Genomic DNA, 18,997 nt, shown 5'->3' on the forward strand with positions numbered 1-18,997 from the left:
TCTGGAACTGCTTCCGTGCTCAGAGGTGTTGGAAATACAGAGCAATCTGTTTATAACCTCCACAATTCAGTGTTACAATGTCTGCAGTGACAATCAGCGTAGAAAAAGTGTTGTCACCTGCATATTACTGGAAAACATGTGGGAAAAGATATTGCGTAGGCTGTGCATTTACCAAAATTTCATTCACAGCAAAGCAAATGGATGATCTCACTAACGATGATGCAAGTTTACAAGGACAAAGGAAACTCTCCAGTGGTGAGAAAGCGACAAGCCTGTCTGCGTAATCCTAGGCTGGATGTGGCTCTGGGCAGCCTGGTGTAGTGGTTGGCAGCCCTGCTCGTGGCAGGGGGGTTGAAACTAGATGATCACTGTGGTCCTTTTCAACCCTGGCCATTCTGTGATTCTGTGATTCTATGATAATGACCAGAACCATCTGGATCACTTCACTACCATTCATTCAAGCAGTAGGACATCAGGTAAAACTCTGTCCTCACTGCCACAGAGAGGAGCAGGAGAAACACAGCGAAACAAGAATCAAAACACAAAAAGCATCGCTCTTAGGTAGGATACCCTGATGGTGTTTTGATTAAAAAACAAATATAAAGAACATGAGGAAAACAGAGCAGTAAAGTCAGGTGCCTGGGAAGAAATCAAACAAAGCTTAACCCTGACAGAGTCCAGCAGAAAGGAACTGGCTGTGGGACAAAGCCACGGTGAGGGTGTGTGACCAGTAGCACACGGGGCACGCGGAGACACGTGAAGAGATGCTGAGCACCAAAGCCAGCTGCTGATACGGTGCTGATGTCAGGCTAGAGGCAGCTAGCCAAAATCAGTCTATTGGCTGTTGATGAAAGCATTACGTTATCTCCTAACGTGAACTGGGTTGAAACTACACGGAAAGAGGTTACTGAGAGGACCCATCCGAATGTTCTTACTGAGAGAGTGGTGAGGTGCTGGAACAGCTGCCCAGAGAGGTTGTGGATGCCCCGTGGTGTTCAAGGAGGTGTTCAAGGCCAGGTTGGGTGGGGCCCTGGGCAGCCTGGTCTAGTATTAGATGGGGAGGCTGGTGGCCCTGCATGTGGCAGGGGGGTTGGAGATTCATGATACTTGAGGTCCCTTCTAACCCGAAACTCAGGGACAAGTTAAGGTCAAGCTGGAGCTGAAGTACTCCTTCAAAGGAGACTGTAGTCTGCGAATCACCTCCCTCACCCTGCTGGCTACACCCTTCCCTTCCAGCCGCGGATTTCCCACAGCTTCAGTTCCTCACACGACAGCCCGATGCAGCCTCCCCTCGCGGTCCCTTTAACCCCGCTTCCCCACAGCTTCCCCCCCCCGGGGGCGGGGCTGCGCGTTGAAGCCGAAGCGCGGCGGTGCGGGGCGGGGCTGAGCGAGCAGCGGTGCGGGCTGAGCGGTGCGGCGGTCAGCGACTCTTGTGCTCGGGGCCGGGCTGTCAGTAGCACGCTGTTCCTCGGTGCGTTCGCCGAGCTCGGCGATATGTTGCAGGCGTCTTGCTGCAGTCGAATTTACTTGTGAGTTTTGGAAAGCGTGCATGGAGGAAGTTTCCTGCTAACCCAGCACCCGTTCCTTTGGGTATCGTCTCCGCGTTCTTATTGACGTTCGGAGAGCGGCGGTGCGCTCAGCGCGGCCGTTTTTTTTACCGAAAAGCTGAAGGCATCCGTTCATTTTACATCTGGAGTCGGTTTTCAGGTACTTTTCCATTCGTGCGTCTGATGTGAGTTTGTTGAGGAAGCTTACTGTTTCTGTGTCAGCGGGGAGAAGAAACTTTGAGTAAGAAGCATAGCGAGAACTCAGCACGTCAGCTGGGGTAGATGGGCTGAATGGATCCGTGGGGTTCCGTCTTGCTTCCAGAAAGCTGGAAGGGGGATGCAGGGCAGGAATGAGGGGAAAGGCACGTGGAGGAGCTTCTGAAGAGACGTGCTGTGTGCCTTGCACAAACACAGACCTTGGCAGCAACACACAGCCTTAACCCCGAGGTTAATGTTGGGGTACGGCAAGGGAGCAGTGCTGTGAAGTTTCTGCATTAGGGTATCCTATCAAAACTAAAGCCTCTGTGTGCGTATAAGCCTCTATTTGGCAGTGCTCGTGCACTTCTGTACTGTGTTAGTGCACCAGTTGCTTAGATGGAGTGAAATGTAGCCCCTGCAGAAGCACTGGCAGATTTTGGATTGCTATCAGTGCTGTGATGTTTGTCAGAGGTGAAACGTGTCTGGGTTGGGGAGAAGGTTAAGTGGTAAATTTTAATTCTGTCTATGAAGTCCCAAAAGCAAAGGTGGCATTCTGCAGTAGTAATGGGGAAACTGAGCTTGGGTTTGTCACTGTTAATTAAGTATTGATTAGCCATTAATCGTGGTACGGCAGAGGCATGTGAGGAACCTGGAGCTGGCTGTGTGCTCTCTTGGCACCATGTGGCTTTGCTGCTTTCCTGGTAGAGTCTGTGCCAGTGGTTCCTCATCTGACCTGCACTGGTTTTGGCAGGATAAAGGGTGACCTTGTGTGACTTTGGTTTTATTTTCACACTTGGGGTGCTCTGTACAATCCTAAAGGGTATGCTGGATTGCACTGGGCTTAGTGGCAGAGTATTTGGACTTCTCTGCTTTGAGTTTCTTTGTATTGTGTTGCGTCAGAAGACTGAAGACCTAGGTACCTTTCTCGTGGAATAAATAAGAAATAAGGAAAGTTAGGGCTGCAGTAACTATTTATCAGGCATGCAAAGCGTCTGCAGCTTCTGCAAGCTTCACTCATACACTGGGTTAACAGCACTTCCAGAGGCAGGAAGTTGCCAAAGCAGGTTAATCTTTACAACAGCCAGTGCTAAATACCTGGCTTTTGGGGGATGTTTTCCAACTGGGCCATGCAGATGAGTAAACAAAGTAAGAGGGAAGAGCTTTCAAATTCAATTATTCCACGAAATTAACTGGCAAAGGGTGCTGTACAGTCAAGGTTTAGGAAGATCTTATAGGAAACGGGGGTAGAAAGTCTTCATGTTACAAGGAAGAGAAAATAGGAGCTGTGGAGACACCTGCTGGTTTGGGGGAAGGCAGGCTTCTATGGGCTGGGCCAGGCTGTTTTTACAGCCTTTAGCTCTTTGCTAAGAATGGATGACTCGAGCACCTTGCAAAGCATATGCCAGAGTTTGTTAGGATTTGTGATCACTTTGGCAAATTCTCTTCATTGATGTCTAAATTAGAGCAGGCTTTTGACTGTGAAAGGCCTTACACATGCTTAAAAGGCATGTGTATTCCTCTTTTATGATGATTATGGTGGTTGCCCAGATATGCAGCAGAAGGACAGGCTTGAACCCAGGTGCCTTTGTTCAGTATTCTTGCCTTATGATTATCAAAGGTATTAAATGGTTTAACCCTTAGCTGTTTGGTAGGTCCATTTTAAATGGACACGGCTCAACATTTTAATAAAAAGCGTATATTTTAGGTAATACTAGTTTTATTTGTTGAAGCTTTAAATCATCTCTTTCACAGAAAGAAGAGCGAGTTATGTCAGCACTGAGTTGGAAGCCCTTTCTCTATGGAGGCTTAGCATCAATCACTGCAGAATGTGGTAAGCATTTCTGTAACTTTGTGATTCCTTTAACTCAGATATCGTCCCTTTTAGTACCAGCTGGGTTCTGTGCTGTCAGTGATGCGGTGTTGCATGGTCTTCTCTAGCATACAGCACGAGTATCTCTTCAGTACTGACTGAACAGTTGCTCGGAACTTCGTTTAAAACACTTCTGTCTGTAAATTCATATCTATGTCTTGTTTTAATGTGACATTTGTCTTTGGATTCTGTTCTTGGGGTGTATTGATCTGATGGGAGATATACACAGCTCTTGTTTTGCAAGGGAAGGCAAGTAAAGGTGTTGTTGCCTGTAAACATAGTGAACATGGAATAGTTGGGTGTGAAGCAGGTAGGCCTTCTGACAAGCTGTCTAGGAGGAAAAGGGTGATGACCTAAAATGAACTGCCTTAGCAAAGTCCTGGTAAAAGAGACCATATGCTTTTCTTTTCAGGATCATTTTTATATACGGTGGTGTTAAATAAAGGCTGGTGTTTCTTACCTCGTCTTCTTTGTCTCTTTTGTTTAGGTGAGCACTTGTTTAGCACTTCTGTTTGTCTTTTTTTCAAGGTACTTTCCCAATTGATCTGACTAAAACACGTCTACAGGTTCAAGGTCAAGTTAACGATGCCAAATATAAAGAGATCCGCTACCGTGGAATGATGCATGCCCTGGTCAGAATATTCAGAGAAGAAGGATTGAAAGCCTTATACTCTGGGTAATGCAAATTGAGTTGCAGTAGTATCTTCTGTCCAGTCTGTTGATGAGTATAAACCCATAGTGGTTAGACTCTTGGGTTTCAGGTTGATAAGTTATTTGGAGGAGATGTACTGTTCTTCTCAGTCTGCAGTTCGAAAGCCCAAGTTTAATCACTTCAGGCTCTGCTCTCAGCAATATCACCTGGTAGCTTTTTTTTAATTACTTGAGAAATTATATAGCAAAGCATAACATTACTTTATAGAACGATGCTACAGTTCTTCCATCTATGCAGTGCTTCTATAGTGGTTTTGTTGTTCATCTGGAGAAAATTGAGCTTAACTTCTGTTAGTTTACTTTTTCTTATTTTGGCATGTATGTAACTATGCATGTTTTTCTTTAAAAGGTTTAAGTAGAGTGGATGTAGTTTGCAGCTATTTGAGACAAGCTTGCCAGCTATTTTATTGATCAAAGTTCAAGGCATGCTCTGAAAGTAATCCTCCCACAATTCATTTATGCTCTTGCAGTCTTTATTAAAACGATAAACATACACACACTAAAACCCAAAACAAGCCTCCCCATCCAAAACCAAACAAAAAAAACCACCTTGTTTTTGTTTCCAGTGGGATTAAAGTATAGATTTAAATGAACAAGCCTTTGGTCACTAGATTGCGTTCAGCCTCCTGCTTTAAAAAAGAGTATTTGTTAATCAGTGTATTGCAAATCTGAGCATAAATATTGTTATTACCCATTTTTACAGGATTGCGCCTGCAATGTTACGCCAGGCTTCATATGGAACTATAAAAATAGGCACCTACCAGAGCTTAAAAAGAATGTTTGTTGAACATCCAGAAGGCGAGTAATTTGTGTGTGGCTTTTTAGTTTCTTGGGGGATTTAAGCTTTGTAAATCTGCAGCTAAACTTTTTAATTTTTTTTTCATGGAGTAGATGAAACTCTGATGATAAATGTTCTATGTGGCATTCTTTCGGGAGTAATTTCATCATCTATTGCCAACCCAACAGATGTCTTAAAGGTAATTATGTATTTGTAGTTGTAATGTGTATGGAGTTTGTCCTTAGTGTCGTCTTTGTTTTCGTTGAGGATTTGCAGAATCTCCTTTGACTTAACGGTCGCCTCTAATGAAAAAGTAAGAAAATTCTTCTGCTTGTAATTGAGAAGTGTGGTTTTCTAAAACCACTGTGAAATTCATCCTTCCTAGGTTAGTGTGGTTATTTAGAGGCATTTCTAATGGAACCTTTTGCTTTAAGCGTAGCATCAATTAATTGTTTCCCAGTGTGGTGTCTGTATTTGGCTCTATTTGGATTTCAGCAAAGCTTTCAATACTGTCTCTCATGGTATCATGAGACAAGATGTCTAGCTAGACAAGTGCATAATGGGATGGTTGAACAGTTGGCAGATGGGTTGGGCTCAAAGGGCTCTAAATGGGGTTCCATGAGGCTACTAACCAGTCATGGTGGGTTTCTCCAGGACTCAATTTTAGGACCAGATCTCTTCAACATTTTTACAGATAATCTGGATACAGGTGTTGAATGCACAGTAAGCAAGTCTGATCCCCAATTAATTGGGGTGGTGGACTCCTTCAAGAGTAGAGAGTCCTGGAAGGAGATCTCAGCAGATGAGAGTGCAGAGTGATCACCAACCGTATGATTAGTAGCCAAAGTCTTCATCTTTTTTACTTTCCATTTTGAGGTGTTCTTATGAGAGCACTATGAGGGACATCTTGCACGAGCCATCTGCCCGTCTAATCTAAATGGTGTAATGTCCAAGTACAGAAATAGAGGTGACTTAATGCAGCTAAAAAACTACACCTCATACTGATTCAAAATTAGCATTGTGGTAATGCCAGCTATCAATTTGTATTCAGAGAAATTGACTTTGTTGTTTCAGAGACTGTAACTTACTGTGTTTTAAAAACTGTCTTAAACTATTATTGATCTTCTGATCAAAAAAGTATTTATACTCTATTTTGGTCTTCAAATAATCTCAGATCAGAATGCAAGCCCAAGGCAGTGTGATTCAAGGAGGAATGATGTGCAACTTTATCCAGATCTATCAAAATGAAGGAACTAAAGGATTGTGGAAGGCAAGTGTTTTGAACCATATCCTACATTTTCAGTATACTTTGCTCAACTGTATTTCATCTATAGTATTCTCAAACAAAACATAGATATGCAGGTAGCTAAGATGCATGTGGTTTGTCTTGACTGTTTCACTCCTGGTGTCTCAGTGACTTTTAAAGAATTTCTACCAGTCTTATATTCAACCATTAGTCAAGTCTTATTTTAAAAACATAAAAAAAAAAAAAGGCTTAAGTTAGGGTGACTGTCTCTAGGGCTTATTTTTGCTTTGTAAAATATCTTGACTGTATTCTATGTCGTTAACAACAACAACTAAAAAAGTCAGCCAAACAAAAAAAACCAGCAGACAAACCAGAAACTCACGAATGAAACTAAAACAAATCACAAATGTTCAGAATATTGGGAAAGGAAGATGATAATGAACACGTTCTCTAGCTCAGGATTTCTTGTACTTAGTCTTGTAGGTCATCTGTTTTACTGCCTACTGTCAGTGACTAATGGAAGATTGTTTTGAAACAGCTGGAAAATAGAAATGGTTTTCTAAAAGCTTCTCCATCTGTTTTGGTTTTCTGCCCATCTTCCCCTGCTTGTTAATTTTGCAGCTAGTTTTAAGGGCAGCTGTTTTTGAGATCTTAGTTGACCATTGATGTAAATTTAGAGGTTAAGCAGAGAGATGGAGTAGCAAGAAGAGGCAGAAATCAACATTCATTTGAGCAGTATACGGTGTACCTGACAGATTTGTGATTTCTTGCTTTGTACTAGAAAAGATAGTATTTTCTGGTGGTGCATGAAGATGAATTATGCTTTTTTTTTTTTAAAAAAAAAACTCTTTAGGGGGTATCTCTGACAGCACAGAGAGCTGCTCTAGTTGTTGGAGTGGAATTGCCAGTATATGACTTCACCAAGAAGCAAATAATCATGTCTGGATATATGGGAGACACAGTGTATACTCACTTCCTGTAAGTTTGTCTAATTAAATCTGCTCCTGTAGGTCATTATTGGCTGTGTAGAATTAACCTTGATTTTATTTTGATTTTTTTTTTTCCCTTCTGAGAAGATACCAATCCAGTTTTGTACAATCAGCCTAGATGTAACTATATTTCCAGTGTGTTTATGCTTTTCAGTGTGATAGCACTTGAAATGACACATAATATGGAAGTTTATTTAGGATCTGAATTTAACTTTCTTTAGAATATGGAATTCTATTTTGTGGATGGTCTGAACCGTGAAGATTTGAAAATTGAACTTAGAAGTACAAGTCAATTCTTATTTTAAGAGGTGCAAACATCTGTAAAAAGTGTATTTGTATAGGGTGTGTATTTGAAATCTTTGAAGATTAGGCATTGTAAATAAGAAGTGATTTTCATATCAGTTAGCTTATGTGTGTTTTTTTTTTTAATAAGTATCAGAAGTGCTGATTTTTCTTTCTGTGGGAGGCTGAGTAGATTTTTGTGCTTTCTATAAGTATGGTAGGTCAAACTCTGTTAAAACATTATTTTCTCAGCTCGAGTTTTACTTGTGGGCTAGCTGGAGCCCTAGCATCCAACCCAATTGACGTGGTAAGAACACGCATGATGAATCAGGCAAGCCAGCCAAATGGGGGCCACTCAAACTACAAGGGTACTTTGGATTGCTTGTTACAAGTAAGTAGCTTGCATATCATCTTCAGTAGAAACTGGTGCCTGGACAGTAATGTAGAACTTGAAATTCTGAGTTTATGTAGAAATTAATCCAAGTAACTTCTGTATGCTCAAGAGGGCTGCACTGCCTATATGCTTGGTGTGAAAAGCAGCTGCTGTTGTGGTGGGTGAGGAAAAACAGCTAGCTTATGTACATACAGTGAACAGTTTCAGTAATTAGATGAGAAGATTATTTAGCAGCACTGTGTTTTTTTTTCCTTTATACGAAGTTTGGAAGTTAGGAATGTGACTTCTGCAAGGTATTTGAAAACTATTTCACAACAAAAATACCATTGTCCTTTCTTTGTGGTATGTTTATACTGTTATGGCTGTGCCATAGAGATGGCTGCCATCCTAGGTACCTTCCAGTCAAGTAGGAGTGAGTAACAGGGAAGAGGTGAACATATCTCTTGGATCAGATTTTCTTATTACAGGTTTACTGCAGCACCCTGGAAGCAGATAAGTTAGGGTAAGTTTGACCTGGGAAAAGAAACCTGCAGTTGTTAGTGCTTGAACACACAGGTTTTATCATCTTCCTTTTGCAGTAGGTACTCCTGTAGAGGTTGAGAGTAGGCTGTGTTCCCCTTTGTCTGGTGATCCTGTTTTTACCTCTGTGTCCAAAGCAAGAAGTGGGAGGATTATGTGCATACTTCTTCACTTTTAATTTTCCTCACTAATTGAGTTACGTAAATGTGTTCCGGTTTTGTTTTCCAGACCTTGAAGAACGAGGGCTTCTTTGCTCTCTATAAAGGGTTTTGGCCAAACTGGTTGAGACTTGGTCCTTGGAATATCATTGTATCCTTTTTAAAAGGAGTGCAAAACAGACTAAGCTAGCCTTGCAGCAGGCACTGAGAAGTTGTCAGTGTCCTTCTCCTTAATGAACCATCATCTGGTGGATCATTTCCTTTGTCAGCTGCTCCCAGTCAGTCAGTATATATTATATATATATATATATATATATATATATATATTCACAGTTGCACTGTGAATTGTACTGTATGATCTTGGAAACTATTTTTCTGTTATTCCCTCAATCTCGTACCTGTCTGTTCCCTTAGTTGGTATTTATACAGTTGTCCAGATGAGTTCTGAATGGAGCTTATTTCTACAACTGGGGAAACAACTGGCCAGTTAACTTTGAAATCTTTTTCCATGTATCTTAGTCTAACTCAACTTTGTCTAGTTGTGTTTTACTGCCTGCTAATCAGAGCCCTTCAGAAAGTGACCTGGCAATAGTAATACTATTCCCATGAGCAGGCCTACTTTAGTTTATTGAAGCAGAGAAAAAAATCTCAGGGCTCTCACAGGGGTCTCCTGCCTCTTGTTCTCTTTTTAAGATTCTTAGGAACAGGGCTGGGAGAACCATTGGCATTACTAGTCTTGAAGTTTTCCACATACAGCAGTTCTCTGAAAGCAAGATTTTATTATGTTGTACTACCAACAATCAGCACTTTCTTTATAAAGGAAGGAAGGAGCAGTGGAAGGAAGTTTGATACACAGCACTGTCCTTTAGCAGAAACGTAACTCTTTTTCACTGTGTGAATAAGAAACAGTTCTCCTTAATGATTGTTTCAGTTCTTTGTGACATATGAACAGCTGAAGAAATTAGACTTGTGATGTCCTGACACATACACTGAATTCAGCTCACTGGCTTTAGAGCAACTTGCAAGTTACCTTGATTAGATCCAAGGAAGAGGTAATCAGAAGACTTTGGAGGAGAACCATCTAGAAGTGAAGTGACTTCACTGCAAACTCTGGCTTCTTTGGCATGGTGGTTTGCTCACATGGTTAAGTGGATGATGTGCACTATTTTTGAGTCTGAACCAAAAGAAAACACCAAAAACAGCAATGCAAAACGATGGAGACAGTCACAAAAAGCAACTAAGACTGCTAAAATGCTGACATTGCACACAGATCTCCCCCCAAAAGGGTGGAGCAGCCTGAAAGTGATGCCATCTTTGCCTTAAAATGGGAATCACTAAAAGGCCAACCTTCCAAAAAGCAATCTTCCCCCATGTAGCACCCCCAGAAGGCTGCTTCCCTACTATAAAAACAAAACACAGCCTCCAAAAGCAGACACTTCCAGGAAGAATTTTTGTACCCCTCCAAAGTAGTCACTTACCCTAGAAAAGCTGGTGGTATTCTTCCCCAACCAAAAAAATAAAGAAATAAAAACAAATAAAGCAAAGATCTTCACTTCCTTGAAGATCTGCAGAAATCCAATCCTTTAAGGTGCAGACATACCCAATCCCCAAAAAAACGAGGAAACACATAGATGTGGCACTTAGGGACACAGGCATGGTGGTGTTGAGTTGACAGTTGGACTAGATGATCTTGGAGGTCTTCTCTGACCTTCATGGTTCTGTGTAATCTCTAAAAGCCCTGTCCCTCAAGTAATACCCCAGATAGACAACTCTTGCCCCAGTGGCTGCCTGCCCTGGGCTTGTGCTCACTGTGGCTGCCCCATGGATGGGCATCCCACCACAAGTTCATGGTTAGGAGGTGGGTTGTTAATAGCACACAAGGCCATTTCTCAGGTCAGATGGGTTTTGTGTATCTGTGTACGTCTGTGTTCACTGTAGTTGTTGCCATGCTGCAATTGAAATATTTGTAAATAGTTTTGTACAAACGATGTATGTCTAACTTTTATTATGTGTATTAAAGATTTTGAAATAACCACGTAGTGGCTCTGAACTGCTTTCAGCTCTTTTCCAATGGGAGGAGGGGTGGAGGGGTAGCTCTTTAGATATCTTAGGGTCATTGCCAGCACTTGGGTCCCTCTGTTCCAGCAGGGACACTAAGAGCAGGGTGCACAGGTCCACATCCAGGACTTGGGGAAACGGCCACAAGTTGTACCAGAGGAGGTTTAGGTTAGATGTAAGGAATTTTTTTTTTTTCAGAGAGTGGTCAGGCAATGGAATGGCTGCCCAGGGAGGTGGTGGAGTTGCCATCCCTGGTGGTGTTCAAGAGGCGTCTGGATGAGGAGCTGCGAGATTTGGTTTAGTGCTTGTGGTAGCAATGGTGGTGGGAGGGCGGTTGGACTGGATGATCTTGTAGGTCCTTTCCAACCTTGTGATTCTATGATTCTGTGGCTCTGGGAGATCTGCACGGAGGAACCTCGCAGCCTCAGGGCTCCCCTCTGTGCAGGGCTCCCCTGCGCAGGACTCCCCCGCGTCGGCCTCCCCGCCGGCAGGGGGCGCCCGCTCGCTTTCTCTCTCCCTTCCCTCCTCGCCACGCGGCCCGACCCCCGGAAGCGCCGCCGCGTTCCGCCCCCCTCTCCGTTCCGTCCCGTCCCGTCCGCCGCCGCCAGCATGGAGGAGCCGCTACCGGCCCTCGAGCCGGCGGGGAGGGAGTCGCGGGACCGCCTGAGCCTCTGGGATCGCCGCCCGCACCCCGCTGCGCCGCTGAGCGACCGCCAGACCGACTCGGTGCTGGAGCTGAAGGCGGCGGCCGAGAACCTGCCGGTGCCGCCCGAGGTGAGGCGGCGGCGCGGCCTGGGCGGGGGAGGCGCGGCGCCACGTCGGCGGCTCCGGCCTCAGCGCGGCTCCCGCACGGCAGTGCCGGGCCTGCGCTGTGCCTGCCGGGCGCTACGGCGGGCCGGCTCCGCGCCGGTGGGGCTCGCAGCGAAGCTGGGCAGCCGCTCCCGTCACGAACCAGCAACCTGCGTGGCCTCAGGGCGTCCTCGCTGAGGTTCATCGTCGTGGAGCTGCGTTTCTCGTGGCCTCTGGTTTTGATCCGGATCGGTTCTGTCACCGCTGTCAGTTCCTGGTACACAACCACAGCACGGCTGAGGCTGGCAGGGCCCTATGGGTCCCTCTGCTCCATCCCTCCCCCAGCAGGGACACCCAGAGCAGGGTGCCCAGGGCCACGTCCAGGCAGCTCTGGGAGATCCCAAGGAGGAGACCCCACAGCCTCTGGGCAGCCTGTGCCAGTGCTCCGTCACTGCACAGCACAGAAGGGCTCCTGGTGTTCAGAGGGAACCTCCTGTGCTCCAGTTTGTGCCCATGGCCTCTGGTCCTTCCATCAGACACGACTGACAGAGAGCCTGGCTCTGTTCATTTGCACAATTTCCGACTGCTCCAGCAGCCAACATCAATCCAGTACCGGCATTTAGAAACTCAGTGATTTGTTGTTGCCATGGAAGATGTGTTATCCCAGCCAGTTATAAAATGTCAGGCTCTGGAAAAGCAATGAGTTATTTATGAATGCTCGCTTGCCTCTGTGTCTACAAGGGAAAGTTCAGGTTGGGTGTTAGGAAAAATAATTTCTCCAAAAGAGTGGTGATGCAGTGACACAGCCTGCCCATGGAAGTTGGTGCAGTCACCATCCCTGGAAGTGTTCAAGAAATGTGCGGATGTGGCACTGAGGAATATGGGTTGGTAGGCAGGCAGGGATGGGGTAACAGTTGAACTAGATGATTTTAGAAGTGTTTTCCAGCCTAAATGACTCTGTGAAAGTGTAATAACATTATGGAATCACAGAATGGCCAGGGTTGGAAGGGACCTCAAGGATCATGAAGCTCTAACTCCCCTGCCAGATGCAGGGCCACCAACCTCCCCATTTAATACCAGACCAGGCTGCCCAGGGCCCCACCCAACCTGGCCTTGAACACCTCCAGGGACGGGGCATCCACAACCTCTCTGGGCAGCCTGTTCCAGCACCTCACCACTCTCTCTGTTTACATTTCCTGTGAGAGTTTCCGTATTTGAAGAGGATCATTTTGCAGGTTATAATACCATATAGCTATCCAAGTTAGCTATCAGCAAGTGTTTGAAAGGTTGCAGTGACAAAGGAGAGAGAGTAAGTCAATTCCTTCCTGAAATACACCTTTCATGCTTCCTGGTTCTTTTATGTGAGCTGTTGGTAACTGCATTAGTAAAAGCTGGCAGATATCCAGAATGATGTTAGGAGGATGTCCTGCTGTTGGAGGGTGTTCTTAAGGCTCGCCAACAGCTTTGCAACAAGACAGGTGACACATTTGACAGTTGGGACAATGTGAATGCAAAGACATTAAGGGCTCTTAATGGACTGTTTTTAACTTTTGATGAAGCGGTTTAGGACAGCAGTTCCTCAGCTGTTGGAAAAGGAGGCTCAGTAGTGGCCGCAGGAAAATCCCCAGCTGCCTATTTTGGGGAAAGGGTATATAGATAGTGAGCAAGATAAGTCAGGCTGTGTTTTAATCATAGAATGGCTTCGGTTGAAGGAGACCTTATAGACTGTTTATTTTCAACTCTCCTGCCGTGGGCAGGGTTGCTGCCCATGAGATCAGGCTGCACAGGATCCCATCTGACCTGACTTTGAAAGCTTCTAGATACGGAGCACCCACAGCTTCTCTGGGCAGCCTGTGCCAGGGCCTCACCACCCTCTGAGTAAGGAGTTTCTTCCTGACATCTAGTGTAAATCTCTCTTCTTTTAGTTTAAATCCATTCTTCCTCTTCCTACAACTATCAAACCTGCATAAAATGTTGACCCCTCTCCTGCTTGTAAGCTCCCTTCAATTACAGAATCACAGAATTGCCAGGGTTGGAAGGGACCTCAAGGATCATGAATCTCCAACCCCCCTGCCACATGCAGGGCCACCACCATTCCACCTAATGCTAGACTGCATTACTGGAAGACTGAATTACTGGAAGACTGCAATGAGATCTCCACAGTGCCTTCTCTTTCCCAATATGAACAAACCTAAATCCCTCAACCTTTCTTCACAGGAGAAGTTCTCCAGTCCTCTGAACATCTTTGTGTCCTCCTCTGGACCCACTCCCACAACTCCATGTCCTTTTTGTGCTGGGGGCTCCAGGCCTGGACACAGTACTCCAAATGGAGCCTCACTAAGGCAGAGCAGAGGGGGACAATGCCCTCCCTCATCCTCTCCCTGCTGCCACCCCTCTGTCGATTCAGCCCAGGATACTGCTGGCCTTCTGGGCTGCCTCTTGTCCAGCTTTTCATTAAGCAGGATTCTCAAATCTTTCTCCACTGGGCTGCTCTCAGTGACTTCTCCCAGTCCATACTCGTATCAGGGATTGCCTCAATCCAGGTGCAACACTTCACACTTGGCTTTGTTGACCCACACTAGGTTCTCATTTAACCACTTTCTGAGCTTGTTCAGGTCCCTCTGTGACATCCCTTCTTTCTATTGTATCAACCATACCACTCAGTTTGGTGTCATCAGCAAACTTGCTGAGGGTGCACTCGGTGTCACTGTCTGTGTCACTGATAAAGATGTTGAAGAGCACCGATCCCAAGACAGATCCCAAGACAGTTTCATGTGAGAAACTGCTCATGATCAGTTTCCACTTGGGCATAAAGTCATTGACAACAACCCTCTGGCTGTGACAATCCAACAAATTCTTTATCCACCTAATAGTCCAGCCTTCAAATCTGTATCTCTGCAATTTAGATATAAGGATGTGGTGTGGGGCCATGTCAAAGGCCTTGGACTTTGCCTTTGATGTAGCCTTGGCCTAAGGCCCTGGTTTTTTAACATGTGAATCCTGGTTGCTCTTTCTTTGCCAGAATGGTAACCTTACAACCTTACAGAGAGCTGCCAGGTTGTTTTTAACACTGTTCTCTGCTTTTACGTTATTCTTATTATTCATATTCTCAGCACTAGGAAACATGCTTCAGTTGTCAAGTGAATCGAAAAGGTCTTATCCTAACAAAGATCACAGAACAGTCTTTGTTCTGCTAAGCTGTTCTCAGTGCATAAGCTGATTAATGGTCTCTAATCGTATTTAAACAAGATTTCTCACAATTTGCATGTTTCCATATTTTTATTACTTAGGAAAAAAAAAAAAATCCTGGTGGGTAAGAACTCCTGTTCAACAGCAACTATTCTTCCAAAAATCCTTTCTTTTGTGCTTGTCACACAGTATTTTGGGTGCCTGCACTAAAAGTAAATGCCAGCAGTTTTCTCACATTGAAGCTTTGGAATGTATTACTGTACTTGAGCAGGTGTACCAACTTCTAAGCTGTCTGACTGAAGTTTTTGTGTGTTTGTGAGCAGCTTCCCATTGAAGATTTATGCAGCCTGACATCCCAGTCGTTGACTGTTGCACTGACAGCCGCAGTGCCAGAATCCACAGAAGATGTTCTCCTGAAAGGATTTGCCATGCTGGGGATGGAGAATGAAAGAATTGAAACAGCGCAGCAGGTAAATGATGCTGGAGAACCAGTAATCTTCAGAGTGTTCTTTAAATATCTGTGTCTCCTGCTTTTCGGAGGCTATGCTGAAGTTTTTTGATCTGTTTTCAAGATGTGTGAAGGAAGAAGGGGGAAAAACATCATTGAAGTCTGTGCTTTTGAGTAATGGATACTTTTTTCATTTTGAGTGAATATATGGGAGTAAGGTATATCTTAGGTGTGGCCATAATGTAGAAGAGTGGCAGCTCCCCCCAGTTTTTAATGTGACAACTCTGTTGGTTCTTTGTGCAAATAAGAAGAGATGAAGTTCACTCCTTTTCATTTCAGTTTAGTGATAGAGTTGTATTTTCTCTTCATTAATAATTAAGTTGTTGAATGTCTCTGCTTTTAACAAAAGCTTGTCTTCTGAATTCCTATTTCATAAATCTATGGTGGTTTCTTTTGGTAATTGATTTTATTGCATGTGAGGTGTGTGTTGTTCTCACCATAAAATCTCTTCCAGTTCTTCTCCTGGTTTGCTCAGCTGCAGACACAGATGGATCAAGATGAAAGTGCCAAGTATAGGTACGTGTTCTTCCTCAGTTCCTTTTGTTGTAAGCAACTTAAATCCTGAAGGATTTAATTGTGTCCATATAATCTTAACATACGTGCAGGTTCACCTGCTGGGTAATTCTGCAACAGCTGATGCTTTCGAAGGCTGAATGTTCTGCTGCCATCCTGAAGGCTGTTGCTGTTGTGGTAGAACAGATAAGAGACACAGATTTCCTTTGGAACTGCCTAGTATATTAATCATAGAATCATAGAATGGCCTGGGTTGAAAAGGACCACAATGATCACCTAGTTTCAACCTCCCTGCTATGTGCAGGGTCGCCAACCACCAGACCAGGCTGCCCAGAGCCACATCCAGCCTGGCCTTGAATGCCTCCAGGGATGGGGCATCCACAACCTCCTTGGGCAACCTAGGCTGTAGACAAAGGCAGGCTAAGAGCTATCCTGTACCTTTTCTGCTGCCACTGGTGTTGAAATGCCATTCTCTGAGGGAGGCTCTGGGCCACAGATGTTGGTGGTGGTTATTTCTGCTGTCACCATTCACCAATGACTTTATGTGTGAGGTTGTGTCTTCATTGCCAGCATTCCTTGACTCTTTGTTCAGCTCCACTTCTGAGGCATGCCCTTCTCATCTACTTTTGTCCAATTGGCTTTCCCATCAGCCTCTGAAGAGCCCCTTCCCACTGACTTTTGTGTTATACCTCAAGAGTGTTATACCTCAAGGCTACATGGCTCAGCCAAATCTGCAGATGGCCTCTTCAGAAACTGGCCCAATTTGAAACTTAATTTACCCTTGGCTATGAAGAGTTTATGCTGAAGTCCTCTTGTTTTTTGATTTAGTTTTGCTCTGTCTCTTCCTCTTGTTCTGACATTTCAGGACATGGCATTTCCTAAAATCAGAGCTTTAAGCATATGCTAAGCCTGTGTTCAGATCATTAAACATGTAAAGAATGACAGCCTCACTATATCGGTGGGCCTGTTCACAGTAAGGTATGCAAATGCTCACAGTGTCATGAACACAAAGTGGTTTGTGGGGTGGCCAATGTGTAATTATCTGCAGGAGACCAGAGGAGTAGAAGTGGTTCTTTGCCTGATTGCATGAGACTAATCAGAGCTGTGAATCTACATGCTGCTTTATATGTGGTAAAGAACTCAGAAGTTTTAGCTGACACCATGAGATGAGTCATTCATGTTAAATGGTGTTTAAGTCAAATGGTCCACTTGACAGTAGAGTTTGTCATCACTGAGCCTTAGACAGGCTTGGTGACGTTAGATACAAAGTCTTTTTCATTTAGGCCTCTTTCAGTCCTCATGCTAAGTTTTAACTCTCTGGTTGACAGCAGCTACTTTAGGAGAGTAAAGTCATTTCTAAATGGAAACTGAAAATTGCATTAGTGGAAGCAAGGTAGGTAGAATTTAGCTGTGGGCAGTAGCCTGCAGTAATTGCTACATTTGTGTTATCCATCTAGACATTCTTTGCATGCTGCAGACAAGCTGAAATGCATCATTCTCTGTAGATTTGCTTAGGGATGCCAAGGCAATGGAGTCATTGCAGTGGCTATTTCAAGAGTTTCTTTATTTCTGGAGGTCGTGAAACATCTGCTTGACATACACACTTGTTTGGTGTGAGTCTTTTATTCTCTGAGACAAATTAACATTAGGAAAGGTAGTGCCACTTTCCACATAGGCAGTTAGATTTAGAAATGTGGGAAGGAAAATGTTACTTGTTTCCTGATGATTCTCTTTTTTCTAGGCAGATGAGGGATTACTTGTCCGGCTTTCAGGAGCAGTGTGATGCTATACTGAATGATGTGAATAGTGCCCTTCAGCATCTGGAATCACTGCAAAAACAGTATCTTTTTGTGTCCACGAAGACAGGAACGCTGCATGAGGCCTGTGAACAGCTTTTGAAAGAGCAGGTGAGCTTTGCTGGGAAGATTACTGGAAGCTTCCGATGTACCATAAACCAAAGATTTTCTTCCTTATGCTGAGGAGATTTGAGAGCTATGCTGGCAATCCCTCCATTTGCTTTGGATCACCTTTACAGTGTTTACAGCAAGCTTTGTTGAGATTAATAATTCTTGTCACTTGCTGACATGTTTTGAGCTGTTTTTTGTGAAGAAATATGCTTCTTTTTCATTTTCTAACTTATTTCGCAGATATTTCTTTCTCTGCTTGAACTATTCCATCAGTGATATGGGGAACATGTTTTCATAGGCCTTGGAATGTCAGTGGTGCAAGGATGTTTTGAGACATGATATAGCATGCAACAAGATCTCTTCAGAACTTGTAACTGTAAGAGATCCTGCTCCAGAATTTGTCTCAATCATTGTTGTTTTTCTGACATAGCACGTAGGTAGGAGTTCATCTGTCACTTATGCTGAACTTGCTTAAATAATGTTTAAAGAAAGAAGTACCTTGTAGGAGAGGGATGCTAGAGAAGATTTGTTATCTCTTCTGAGAACAAAAACGTGAGTAATTTTTGGGGGGGTGTGCTGCTCTCATCTTTACTTACAATGGTAGCAGTGCATCTTTCTGAATGAAATCACTTACCTTTTCAAGGTAACTGATAGAAGAAAGTTCTTAAGTCATAGAATCACAGAATGGCCTGGGTTGAAAAGGACCACAATGATCATCTTCTTTCAACCCTCCTGCTACGTGCAGGGTCGCCAACCACCAGACCAGGCTGCCCAGAGCCACATCCAGCCTGGCCTTGAATGCCTCCAGGGATGGGGCATCCACAAGCTCCTTGGGCAACCTGTTCCAATGCATCACCACCCTCTGTGTGAAAAACTTCCTCCTAATATCTAACCTAAACCTCCCTGTCTCACTTTAAAACCATTCCCCCTTGTCCTATCACAATCCATCCTCATAAACAGCTATTCCCCCTTTTGTTTATATGCTCTCTTCAAGTACTGGAAGGCCACAATGCGGTCTCCCCAGGGCCTTCTCTTCTCTAAGCTAAACAAGCCCAGTTCCCTCAACCTTTCCTCATAGCAGAGGTGCTGCAGCCCTCTGATCAGCTTAGTGGCCCATGTCATCTTAGAGCTCCACGTCCTTCTTGTACTGGGAGCTCCAGGCCTGGACACAGTAAAAGCCTAGATGAGGCTTCACGAGAGCTGAGTAGAGGGGGACAATCACTCCTAAATACATAGGTCAGAGTTAGAAACTGCAATTACAGTGTCTAAATTGGTATAAAGTCCCTATTTTGTACGTGCTGAGGGATTTTTGTTCAGGTAAAAATAATGTATGCATCAATA

The 18,997-nt window shown here is 44.2% G+C and overlaps 2 protein-coding genes across 2 annotated transcripts in view; both read left to right on the forward strand.

Annotated features, from left to right (window-relative positions):
• Positions 1-1,329: 1,329 nt before the first annotated feature.
• Positions 1,330-10,705, forward strand: SLC25A30 (solute carrier family 25 member 30). The gene is made up of 10 exons (XM_031615754.2): positions 1,330-1,707; positions 3,498-3,576; positions 4,144-4,291; positions 5,030-5,124; positions 5,218-5,303; positions 6,279-6,374; positions 7,204-7,328; positions 7,874-8,012; positions 8,763-8,843; positions 9,624-10,705. Exons 2-10 carry the CDS (start codon positions 3,513-3,515, stop codon positions 9,663-9,665), a joined length of 876 nt encoding a protein of 291 aa, XP_031471614.2. The 5' UTR covers positions 1,330-1,707; positions 3,498-3,512; the 3' UTR covers positions 9,666-10,705.
• A 93-nt stretch (positions 10,706-10,798) lies between these two features.
• The window catches only part of COG3 (component of oligomeric golgi complex 3), a 34,575-nt gene continuing 26,376 nt past the window's right edge, over positions 10,799-18,997 (forward strand). Inside the window, exons 1-4 of the mRNA XM_031615634.2 lie at positions 10,799-11,524; positions 15,052-15,198; positions 15,691-15,752; positions 17,491-17,656. Coding sequence (XP_031471494.2) covers positions 11,027-11,524; positions 15,052-15,198; positions 15,691-15,752; positions 17,491-17,656 — 873 coding nt within the window. The 5' untranslated portion in view covers positions 10,799-11,026. The remainder of the gene's footprint in view (positions 11,525-15,051; positions 15,199-15,690; positions 15,753-17,490; positions 17,657-18,997) is intronic.

Source organism: Phasianus colchicus, chromosome 1 (assembly GCF_987193195.1).
Source record: "Phasianus colchicus chromosome 1, bPhaCol1.hap1.1, whole genome shotgun sequence".
NCBI classification, from domain to species: Eukaryota; Metazoa; Chordata; class Aves; order Galliformes; family Phasianidae; genus Phasianus; species Phasianus colchicus.

Bases quoted from the DNA above. Each gene is read 5' to 3' on its own strand.
- SLC25A30 (XM_031615754.2), top strand. From the start codon at position 3,513: ATGTCAGCACTGAGTTGGAAGCCCTTTCTCTATGGAGGCTTAGCATCA. The intron at 6,375-7,203 runs GCAAGTGTTTTG...AAAACTCTTTAG, and splicing joins GAACTAAAGGATTGTGGAAG to GGGGTATCTCTGACAGCACA. The intron at 8,013-8,762 runs GTAAGTAGCTTG...TTTGTTTTCCAG, and splicing joins CTTTGGATTGCTTGTTACAA to ACCTTGAAGAACGAGGGCTT.